We start from the raw sequence: 12,629 nt of genomic DNA, 5'->3' as shown, positions 1-12,629 counted from the left end.
TGTTGAGATGAAACTTCTGCTAGAGCAGAAGTGACTGATGTCCAGTTGTCATGGTTGAGAAAGACAGTTGTCTTATTTGTTTCCTGAAAATCTGAAAGCCTTTGTGACTGAGCAAATAGAACATCCTATGTTATACAACTGGAATAATTAATATATTTTTCTTTGGCCTGTCATAAGGATTTGTAAAATTAATTTATGTTTAAGACACTTAGTCTGGTGTATTTCGATGGGTACACAATGGCAATGAAAAGGGGTCTTGCCACAGTTTTGCATTGGGACAAATGATTTTCAGCAGTTAGAAAGTGTTTACTATAATATAAGAGAAAAAAACTCCCAGAGGGTGAAGTCTATTGTTTTTCATTAATAACAGGACTTCTAAAAGCACCTGCATGATATGATTGCCCAAATTCAAGTGTTTATTTATTTTACAAAATCACACTGCTGTTCAGCCAGTGGATATTGCACATCCCACAGTTTACAAAGAGTAACCAGGTTAATTCAGTGAAGACCATATGTAGAAAGATTATTCTGCAGAGCTTTTAGCAAAACTTAGAAAATTAGGTTTGGATGGAATTTCTCCATATTCACTCTGAAATGTAGTTACCTATAAATAGTCTGTTAAAAGTAGACCTCTGTAGCATCTTGCATCAAAATTGGTAGCATTTTGCATATTGACCACAAGGAAGGAAAAAGTACTTAAAAAGCCTTTTACTCACATGTATCTTCTAAGTTGTGTTTTTATATACACAAAACCATTTTTCATGTCTTAACAGTAGTCATAAAAGTTTAAGCACAGATAATCTTTCTACACTTTCTGATTGAAATCAGACTTTAATTTACATATTTGCTCTTCCAATGACATAATATCCAGGATTCTGCTTTGATTTTATGTATGATATTGCTTGTGAAGAGAAGTCATGGCAACTGGGGGGAGCTCATTCCTGAGGCATGGAAAGAAGAAAATTCCATTTCTGTCCCCAAAATGAACAAGAAGGAGGATCTGGGAAATGACAGACCAGTCATCCTCACATTGACCCCTGGGCAGGTCATCCTAGAAATAATTTCCGAGCCTGTTAGTGTTTTTTTAGATTTATGAAGGGGAAATCATATGTGACCAACCTGACAACCTTCTATGATGAAATAACAGTGCAGAGCTTGAGGGATGAGCAGGGAGTAGTTTGCCTTCACTTGAGAAAGGCTTTTGCCCTTCTCTCCTGTAACATCCTCTTGTGCAAGCTGATGAAATAGATAAAAAGATGGACAGAGGGCTGTGTTCATAGGGTTGGTATTGGCAGTGTTAAATCCTTCTGGAGGGCTGTTGCTTCTGATGATGCCAGGGGTTGATGCTGGCTCAGCACTGTGTAATGTCTTCATAAGTGACCTGGTTGATGGGACATGAGTGCACTCACAGCAGTTTGATAAAGGACACAAAGCCAGGAGTGGCTGATGGACCCTGTCATGGTGCTGTCATTCTCACCAGGCTGGAGAAATGTGCCAACAGGAGCCTCATGAAGCCCTGTGAAGGGGAATCCTTAGTAATGCCCCAAGAGTGCAATAACCCCAGGCACCTGAACCGGCTAGAGGCAGTAGTGAAGGTTGACAGGTGGCAGCAGTGTGCTCTTGGGCAGCACCCTGGGCTGCATGGGATAGGTGAGGGATATGATCCTTCTCCTCTGCACTGAATAGACCCATCTGGATCTCTGGGGCCAGTGCTGGGCTTCCCAGTACAAGAGAGACATGGAAATACTGGAACAAATCCAGTGAGGGACCACTCAGATGCTTAAGGGAGTGGAGCATCTCATACAAGAGAGGCTTGAGAGAGCTGGGTCAGTTCATCCTGGAGGAGAGAAGGATCAGGGAAATCTTATCAATGTCTATAAATGATGATGATGATCTGATGGGAGAGAGTAAAGCAGAAAAACCCAGGCTTCCTTCAGTGGTGGCCAGTGAGTGGATAGGAGCCACTGAGCACAGATTGAAATACAGGATATTCCACTTAAAAAAAAAGAAAACTGTTTCTTACTGTGAGGGTGGCCAAGGATGTGGGAACCTTGTTGAGCGAGGTTGTGGAGTGTCCATCATTGGAGAAGGTCAAAACTCAAGTGGATGCAGCCCTAAGGAAATTATTTGGGTGGGAGAATTGAGCTGGGTATCTCCACATGTCCAACGTCAGCAGCTCTGTGATTCATGGAGTAGAAGTGATATACTGGTATCTTCTTTTTTTCCCCTTTTTTCCCCCTCTTCCTGCCTGCAAGACTATGATTTTGCCGTTGTGAAGATGAGTTTATTGAGGAAAAAACTGGATAGACATTTCTTACTGCCTACTTTATATTGTATGTAAAGGAATGTTAACAAAAGTTGCCCTTTCAAAAAGGAAAACATTGGATATTATTTTGTTTCTGCAAGTTATTTAAGCATTCAGAATCAACTTAAGAATATGATTCAGAAGGTTCATGCTTAAAACACTTTGTTGAGTCAAAACAAAATGACCTCCCATGGAGCTGGGAGACTTCAGCATGTCTTAAATTTATCCCTGAGGATTTTGTGTTATTCTTGATTTATGGTAGTGTCATTGAGGGCAGAGTTTGTCTTTTTGTGAGAAGAATTGGACATTTCATTTGGCAGGATGTTAGGCATTGTTAATCCTGCTGCCTGGCAGACCTCACCATTTAAAAACTCAGGGTGTAAACAAACTACTTCTATTTTCAGGTAAACAAAATTGCTCTAACAAAGGTCTTGCCTTGTTTAGGTCTTAACTCAGGGGAGCAGTGATTCGTTTGGATAATGCTTTGCACCCTGGTAATCGAGAAGTATCTGCAGGATACTATCATTAAGAAAATATTAGAAAGTTTTCAATAAGCTCAAAATAATTATTCATCATTAAGTCTTTTCCTGGATTCAAAAAACAATTTAATTAGAATTAAAAAGAATTTTAATTATTTTAAGTATCAGTGAAGTTTATTTCAAACTCCAAACATAGAGGCGCAGGTGATATACCATAAGAGAATGGGTTGTATTTCTTTTTTGATTATTTTAATTCACGTAATCAAGACTTCCTTTGTGTACTTATTTAGCATCATAAAGCCCCTCCCCAGTTCTTGGCTAAACTTAGTTTTTTTGTGTCTCCTACAGTGATGATTCTCTTCCTTCTGTGATGTTACTGAGGGTTTTAATTCTTGTTTTCAGATATTTTCCTTCTAATTTGTTCTAAATGTTCCTTTTCTAAATTTTATCCCTTTACTTGTCACTATGTACTTTTGAATAATTAAATGGTATTATGTAATGTTTCTCTTCTTGTTGTTTATACTTTTCCAATATCTGCAGACATTACGGCTTAATTTTAGACTGAAAAAAGCCCCATTTTGTATCTGACATTTCAGGCTCTTCCTGTACTTACCCTTCTCACTGCCATACACATTTGTGGAAAAGTGTTTTTCTTTAGCTGAGTTTCTTTTAGTAAAGATTAAATGATTTAATGACCAAATTCTTTGAGTTAGCATTTAAATAATGTAGGCAGTAGGATGTCTCCACTTGCTGTATAAATAGGTGGTAATTAATTTTTCTAACTTCCTGTAGCATCTCAAGTCTTTGTAGAAGCAGGAAAGTGGGGAGTTACTGCTGTATCATGAGGGTAGTGAGATGTTTGACTCTAGATCTCAGACTTGCACCAAATCCTGCTAGAGAACCAAGCTCAGCACGTTGTATGAAACCTCTGCATACTTGATTTCATTAATCCAAGCAGATAAATATATTGGCTATGAATTCTGATGGGATCACTACCTTTTCTTTCTAAAAGGGCTTTGGTGGAAGTTACCTGATGAACAGACAAACATATAAACAGCAGTATAAATTCCAGTGCTTTTTCAGGTAGTGCTGGTACACATTGCTGGTTAGTTTACATAACTCAGTGCTTTAGATTTTTCCCTTTTCCCTTAAGCTTAGGCAATATAATGAGCAAGATTATTTACTTTTTAAATTAAGGTCTCAGTAAGTTTACAGGCAGTATTAGGAGGGAGTGAAGTCTACAAAACAGCAACCTCACCTCTCTCTCTCTAACATATCAACATAAAGTGGAAATTATTTTGAGACTTTATCTCTCTCCTATTGAAATCATCATTTTACTCAGGGAAATTTCTACCTTCTGGATTTTGTTCTTTTCCACTCTCCATACAGTGTGTCCTCCAGTGCATGTCTGATCAATTCTCTGGTTTGGCACCAGTCATCTCTTTCCTTTCAGTCTTTACTTCTGCCTAATTTGTTCAGCAGCAGCCTGAAGAAAAAAAAAAAACCAGAGACAGGAGTTATCTTTAGCTTTTGAGACTTTGAAAAAGGTACTATCCTTATGCTACTTTCTCTAGGTTGTCTGTTGCATGGCAGGCTCATTCCCATGCTCATCAGAGTAGTCTCCTAATTTTCTGTCATCTTAAGGGACCTGACATCCTCATTTTTATCTTTGTCTTCACAGTTGGCATCCTCTGGTATGAAAGTGAATTACTTCAAGATATGGTATTACTGATTTTCCACAGCTTCTTTTTACTGTTTTACAGTCATTTGCAGGGCTTATCTTTCAGGTGTTCAAACTGCTGGAAGTTTTCTGGACGTTTTTGTGCCCAGTACTGTAAAACTGATTTTCTTTGTCACAAACTGGCTGTCAGGTTTCAAATATTTTGTATGTTTCAGAGAACACTTCCTTATAATATGGAAACATCTGTGAGAATTAATATGCGGCATTCCAAGTGTGTTCCCACCAAACAGCTGACAGAAATTTGCTATGTGTTCTAATAATACTGAGATATGAGCCCATATATTACTCAAATATATCTGGTAGCTGATTTTTCCTCTGTGATTTTATGGTTTTAGATTTGATAACAGTGAATCAGCTGGTTCTGTACGTGATGAGCACTCACACCTTGGTCAGTGCTAAATGCAGTGGTCTCAAGCTCAGTTATTGTGCTGCAGAGCTCAGTCCTCACCTGCAGAGACACACAAAGCAAGTGGGTCTCACAAACAAACCCCACAGTCTCCCCAGCAGCTGCTGTGGACCTCCTGATCCAATTCACAAACCCAGCATACAGCCCAGATTTATGTCCAGATTGTTACGTGTGTTCCAAACCTCTTATCCTGATCATGGGCTACACTCCCACATACACAGTGTGCACTCTCTCAGGTCACTGCTGGACCCCTGTGATCCACAGTCCCAGTCTGGCTGTAGGCAGGAGCAAATAAGTACCTCTATGCTGAGAACAGAAGTTTTTTCTTGCCCTGTGGCAGTTTGGATCATGGAATCATGGATTTAGTCAGCTTGGAAAAGACCCTCTAGCATCATTGAGTCCAACCACTAACCCAGCGCTGCCAGGTCAGTCACTAAACTATGACCCTCAGAACCACTTCTACAAGTCTTTTAAATCTCTCCAGGATTGGTAACTCCACCAGTGCCCTGAGCAGCCTGTTCCAGCACTTGACCAACCTTTCTGTGAAGAAAATTTTTCTAATAGCCAATATAAACCTCCCCTGACACAGGTCGAGGCCATTTTCTCACATCCTGTCCCTTGTTCATGGGAAAACAGACCGACCCTCACCTGGCTGTCCCCTCCTGTCAGGGAGTTGTGCAGAGCCAGAAGGTCCCCACTGGGCCTCTTTTTCTTCAGGCTGAGCTTCCCCAGCTCCTCCCTCAGCTGCTCCTCATCAGAGCTGTGCTCCAGACCCTTTCCCAGCTCTGTTCCCTTCTCTGGACATGCTCCAGCCCCTCAATGTCTTTCTTGTGAAGGGCCCTGGAATTTCTGTACATGGCACTTGAGGTCCTCACCAGTGCCCAGCACAGGGACAATCACTGCCCTGGTCCTGCTGCCACACTACTGCTGATGCAAGCCAGGTGCCATTGGCCTTCTTGCCCACCTGGGCACACACTCATCCTTTATGTAGAAACAGAAAAGAAGAATTGTTAGTGATTTCTAGAAAAGGAAAAAAAAAACCAACAAAAAACCACATATTTCCCATCAGACTACCTAGCTGTTTTTATGCTTTCCCTAGGCTGGATTCATCACATTTATTTGAGGTGGTAAATTCTGAATGTGTTGGGGCAGCCTTGTTATGGTGTGAACTCAGTAGAAACCCCAGTGAGGGAAACTGTTTATTCTAGCTCAGTGCACTCCCAGCTGCCCTGGTTATAGTTCCTTTCTGGCCAGGACAGCTTTTGGAGGCTGTGGAAGAGGGGAGGTTGCAGCAGCTCTCTGTCTCCACAGTCTGCTCTCCTGGTGGTCTGGCCACCTGGAGAGCTCTGCATCAGGGTGTTTGAACCAAGCCTGTGCCTTGCCTGCCCCAATACCTTTCTCAGGAATTTACACACCAGAAAATATAGCAAAACGTGCTTTATCTATTTCTGAAACTGCCCATTTTGAAGTTATTATAATGTCAGTCCCTGCACCATGAGTAGTAGTTGGACCTCAGCATGTGCCAAGTATGAGCATGTGTTTACACATAGTACCATGATACTTCATGTAGGCACTTAGTGGCTTGGACATTTACTCTTTTGAAGAGCCTGGAAACATCATTACAGGAACTTAAATAAATTAGAAATAGAAGTTAAAAGTAAACAATAAAAGCACTGCAGCAGTCTTTTCTTTCTCCATGCTACTATTTTAATCCTCCTGTGAAAATCTGGGTAAGTTGATCCCCCCCTTGTAAAAATGTTTCCTTAAAACAGACAAACCTTTGAAATAGGATCTTCTAAGAAGGCTTTGTTATTGTAGGACATGTCTAATGGGTTGATGCTTCAATTACCAGGACTGTCTTCCATAATACTTTACTGCTTTGATGCCCTGCTAACGTTGTATTTTGATACATTTCCTTTTTTGTGTTTACCTGTGGAGAAACAGCCCTTTTTTTATTTTCAACAGAATTTTTATGTGTTTCATAGGAAGACTTATTAATATGTCCAGTGAATGGAAGGCTCTTTAAAAGACTCTCATGAACCATAAAAGAAAAGCACATGTGAAATGAAATTCATAACTTATATTAAAGCATCAAGTTCAGCTTCACTTCCCAGAAGCAAGGGCATCAAATTTGGGGGTCTTTTTTTTAAAGTGTTTTCTTTTACTTCTTAAACTACTTTGTATTCTGCAACTTGGGAAAATCTGAGCCATCTGACTCATAGTTTAGTGTTTATTCTGCTGTGGAGAGGTACAATGGAAAAGTGAAGGAAAAAGTTGAAAGAGTTAAAGTAATAAGCTACTTGTGCTTTTCTAATTATTACCTCTGGTAGCAGAAAGATGTAGAAAAAGGTTGTGTTTGGTATCTTAAAGAATGTTACACTAAAAGCATGTTAGAATCAAGAAACGTATCAAATCCTATACAAATACAATTAATGAATGTAGAAGCTTTACTTTTATTTTTGTGTCTGAAAATCCTGGATCCATTGCAAACAAAAAGGAAGTGGCTGTGGGTGGGTGTGGTGGTTTTTCCTTTTTTGCTGAAACCACCATGCCAGTATCTAGTTTTCTGTGTGAGGGGAAGAAGCTGGCAGAAGTTACGTGGGAAAATAGTGAAGGCAAACTGAGATAGAAATAGCTTTGGAAGCTAGAAAGCATGGAAGTGAGGGAGGAAGAAAGTAGGTGGAACTTGATTTTTGATTAGATCAAGAAATGCAGTTGATTTTAACCTTTCTTCATCAACTCTGGTCAATCACAGAATCACTGGAGGGTTTGGGTTGGAAAGGAACTTAGAGATCATCTTATTCCAAACCCCTGCCATGGGCAGGGACACCTTCCACTGTCCCAGGTTGCTCCAAGCCCTGTCCAACCTGGCCTTGGACACTTCCAGGCATGGGGCAGCCACAGCTTCTCTGGGCACTCCGTTCCAGGGCCTCACCACCCTCAGAGGGAAGAAATTTCCTCTTGGTACCTGTTCTAAATCTTCTTTCGGCTTGAAGTCATTGCCCCTTTTCCTGAGTGATCCATCAAAATGGACCAAAAAAATTGTTTGTCTCCTTTGGATCAATGTGCTGCATCATGATTGCAAATCCTCTGCCCCTCCTGCCATTTGGGGAGCTGTGAATTACTTGTGACAGAGATTTCTGAATGCAGATGGGGAGGGCAGCTCAACGTAGAGGCAGCATCCTGCCTCAAAAAGAGGATTTTGGTTCTTGTACTTTGTTATCTTTTGGAAAAGAAACCCCAAGCCCTTTAATTTGTACATTTAGGGTGCTGAGTAAAACTGTGAACATGAGAAATGTATGCCCAAGCTGATCATTTTAGACATCAGGTGTTTTTACTACTGTCTTGAATAGTTGATTTATTTTGTATTTGAAGCCTTAAAAAGAAAGAATAATTACCTTTTAAAAATAGAAGACCAGCAGTTAAGAATGAACAGCATATTATGTTTGTGATAACTCTTCTGTTTGGTTTTATATACTCTGTGTGACTAAAAACATCTATTAATTGTCATTTTCATTTACTTACAAACCTTACTGTTAAAAAAACAAGAGAAACTTGGCCATTATCCTGTATGAGCCCTTTTTAAAAAATTGTGATGGTTTAAATAGTGTTAATCTTCCAATGTACTATGATAATAAATGTTTCTATTTCTATGTATTTCCTATATCATGTCCATGTATTTACATTTTATAAGATATTTAGTAGTCTCTGGATGAATTCCTGAGCTGTCCTTATAGTTCTAGGAAGCACCTGAAATTCTAATCCATGTACCTGTGCAGCCCTGCATAATGGAAAAAAAAATTGAGTTGTGCTCATTTTATAAATATAATACAACTTTGTCTTTAAGATAGTCCCAACAAGAGAGACAAATGATAAGGGACAAATACAGAGTGTAATTTCCTCATGCTATGACCACTGTAGTATGGTGGATTATGCTCAGGTTTTTTCTTGTGCTCTTATATGTATAAGGCTGATACTAATTAATTAATTGGTTTATTTATTTATTATTAGAATTTGAAATGCTGTTTGCAGAACACTGGACATAATTTTACTAATAGATAAAGGAAAAGAACCCTATTATAGAGCTCTTTAGTTGTTTATTGATAAAACCTTCTTTTACTCTATTGCAAGGTAGATTAATACTTTTGTAGGGAAATAATTGATATATTCAGTCTACTATAAAGATTTGAGTCTTGCTTGTAAATAAATTCTCACTCTTTAAGAATCTGTATTGTTATTATTGGTCTGTGCTATTTAGATTACTATGAATATATTTCACTGCACAAGTTTTTTGTATTTTAAAAACTCAACTTTAGGAGGAGAGAGAAAGTTTTATTCTCAGAAATGTTCTGAGGAAATACTAAACAGCATAGGATTTGTCTTTCTCTAGAATGATGTAAGACTGGTATTCCTTAGGAAAGGAAAAATAGCAGAAAGAGAAGTATAAGAAAAGTAGGAAAAAATACCTTGCAAAGCCCATTGTCACAATTCCTCATTTTATGCTGCTTGCTGGCCTCACCTTGTCTTTTGTTTGTGATATTATGTGAACACAATAATCTATGACCTCCTGACATTTCATGTTTCAGTGTAGTCTTTAGGAGCATCACAGACATAATTATGTATAAAATTGTTTACCCTTGATTTGTTTCTTCCATATCTTAGCACCAGCATTTAGATTTGGGATAAAAAAGCTGTTGTCATTTTACCTTTTCAAATGCCTATTTGTTATTTTGTGAACAAAGAGGGCTGCAAATGCAGAATTTCTAGTGCACATGCTGCAGCTTTGCCTGCTCTTTTCTTATGGAATTACAGAATTATATGATGTGTTGGGTTGGAAAGGACATTGCAGATCATCCAGAGAAGTGTGGGAAGAGAGATTATCAATGAAGACTGAGATGAAAAAGTGGAGTATGTTAGTCTTCTTATCCATTGTTATAAGTTTACCAGTGTTGTTTATTGATGAGGGGTGTACATAAATGTTCCTACAAACTGGATTTTCCTCTGTTTCCTCAATCTTTCAGTTTGTCTCCACATGTGCTTTAGTGTACATTCTTGCAGCTCTTTTTTTCCACTAATCACATGACTCAGCACCAGGCTGAGTGATCTATTTCTGTACATACAGGTGTATTAACAGTATTGTCATTATTCATATTTTCTTCTTTTTATCTTTCAGGAGACCAACACTTCCTTTCTTTTTAACTAATTTCCATAACCTTGCAATAAACCTCTTTGTTTCAGGTTTTCCCTGGGAGATGCTCGCAGGCCACTGCATGAAACCGCAATTCTGGTGGAAGACATTGTCCACACTCAGCTGATAAATTTGGTAAGATCATAACTGGAAAATGGCCTGCATTCCAAAACTCCTTAAATCCACATGGTATTTTCATGTTCTAATGACTAGTAACAGATTGTCCAGGGTTTAGGAAATAATAAAACACAGAAACTGAGGACGATGCTCTGACTGATGCTCTGGCCTCAATGATCTGTAGAACCAGATATGCAACCCCACCTTAACCTGGGAACAAAGCTGATGGGTTTTTTGTTAGAAACTTTAAGTTGTTAAAAAGAAAAAAGTTGCCTATTCTTCTAAAGACTACCTTGCTGACTTTTTTTTTTTTTATATGTTTTATTATTTGTGTTAATGCATTATTTGCTTAGGATTCATGTCTTAATATACCTTCTATGTGATGCTTTGATTTCTGTCAAAAATAATGCCAAATATGGAATATTTTAATATATTGAAAGCCAATGAAAGTTTTATATAAATGAAGTTGTTTTGAATCACATCTGTCAGAAGCAACTCTAAATTTGAACCTCTATATATTTTATTAAAGTTCAACAGTTTCTCTTAAGAAATAAATCATGGCATTTTACACCATGGCATGAATTTGCCATCTGAAAAATTACTATACCTTTGTATAGAAAAATATCTGACATGCCAACTGTAGTTCATAAAAAGTGTATTTTTCTTATTAGAGCCATTAAAAGACATGTAGATGTGGCAGTGAGGGACAGGGTTTAGTGGTGGTCTTGGCAGTGCTGGTTTAGTGTCTGGACTTGATAATCTCTGAGGTCTTTTCCAACCTTAATGATTCTGTGATTTGAATGAAATTACCAGCACGTGAGGAAATGGACATTATACAGAAGTAATGTATATAGATTATACTAATACATATTAGAATTAATATTTACATCTGATGAGTCCTTGGATCACCCAGAGCTTTGAGCTGCAAGTTCCTACATCTCTTCTTTGTAATGAGCCCTTTTAGCAATAACAAGGCTTCTAAGTTTCAAAGTAGGTTCTAGTACTACATTATCTAGAGCTAAAAACTTCTCTAAAATGATGAAATTGAGAATGGGATACAGCACATATGATAAATATTTATGTGTGTATTAAATATATATTTTATATCTATTTCTACATATTCATACATATAGGACATTTATATTTTTAATAAAAATATACTAAAATTAGACTTCCCCTTGCCCACTGTTTGCCTGCAGCAGGTGTTTTCCTTCAGCTTTGCACCTCATCCAGCAGCTGTTCGGTAGTTTCCTGCATCTCAGCAAATGCCTTGGCATCCCTTCCAGCTCCGGGCAGTTTCTCTCTGCTCATACCTCTGCAGCCCAACAGTGTATCCCTGTCTCCACAGTCTCCTGGCGTCTTTGTGGATTTTTTCCTTATTACACTGCTCTTGGGCTGTCCTGAACTTTCCCCGTGGCTCCTTGGAGAGGACAGCTTCTCTCCCCTTTCTGCAGGTTTCCCGCTGGTTAAACACTCTGCCCTGGGCATATATTTGTAGTTCTTATTCCAGCTTTAGCTCTGACAAAGTAACATTTTCTCTTTGTTAATGACCCCTGTAATTTATGCAAACCGATGGCTGCGGCTTCGCTCTTCCCTCAGCAGTAACGTGCTGGAGTCTGGGCTTTTCTGTCCCACTGAGGCTGAGCTGAGCTGAGCTTTACCAAACCCTGCAGCTGAGAAAGTGCAACCTGTGGCCATGTGGTCTTTGCACTTTAATCAAAGCCGGGAACTTACTTGGGGGCTGGACGTGACCCAGGGTTAACCCTGCGTGGGGTGCAGGAGCTTGTAGGATTTCCTGACAGTAGGAAGAATGGGAATGGAGCGGCAGATAAACAGCTTTTCTAACCTTTCCCCTCCCAGCCCAAGACAGCACTTTATTTCTGAGGAAGTGAAAGTATCTTTAATAGCTCATTGCTTTGACCTCTGACATTCACATGCCGGAACTCTTAAATCAGTAGCGTTTTACATGCCCCAGGCTTCTGATAGGGAGTTTTGCACATTTGTCATCCTCAGCTCCACATCCTTATTGAGCTGCTGTGTGCAGTTACATGAAATTTTCACTTTACATGTAGGTGTTTTTGCTGGTATTTACCCAGTACTAGAAGAATGCTATTTTTATAAATGAAACTGACTGCAGAAGTAAATTTATTGCTTACCACCTGGATTTTGTCATGTTGCTCATGTTAATGGACTACACAGTTCTCACTATGTAATTTAATAATTTCTTGTTTAATTCATGTCCATTTTTCCATCCATAATACAGGTATAAAGCTAAACTGTAGAAATTACTTTTATACCTGCAATAAAGCTGGCACATGGCACACATCTTTCATAGTAAGCGTTTGTAAGAAGAGCTTGTTCTTGTTGATTAAGTCCAGGTTTGAGCCTCTGCA

The 12,629-nt window shown here is 38.9% G+C and overlaps 1 protein-coding gene across 16 annotated transcripts in view; it reads left to right on the top strand.

Moving 5' to 3' along the window:
* Nucleotides 1–12,629, top strand: part of SUPT3H (SPT3 homolog, SAGA and STAGA complex component) — a 253,337-nt gene that overhangs the window by 116,034 nt on the left and 124,674 nt on the right. For 13 of the 16 annotated variants that reach the window (XM_086875608.1, XM_086875609.1, XM_086875610.1 and 10 more), the window contains one exon: nt 10,170–10,254. The exons of the other annotated variants lie outside the window; for them this stretch is intronic. In XM_086875608.1, the coding sequence (XP_086731734.1) occupies nt 10,170–10,254 (85 nt within the window). The remainder of the gene's footprint in view (nt 1–10,169; nt 10,255–12,629) is intronic. 16 annotated transcript variants of the gene reach the window in all.

Source organism: Cyanistes caeruleus, chromosome 2 (assembly GCF_971803275.1).
Source record: "Cyanistes caeruleus chromosome 2, bCyaCae1.hap1.1, whole genome shotgun sequence".
NCBI classification, from domain to species: domain Eukaryota; kingdom Metazoa; phylum Chordata; class Aves; order Passeriformes; family Paridae; genus Cyanistes; species Cyanistes caeruleus.
This window is presented reverse-complemented; position numbering and strand designations above follow the sequence as displayed.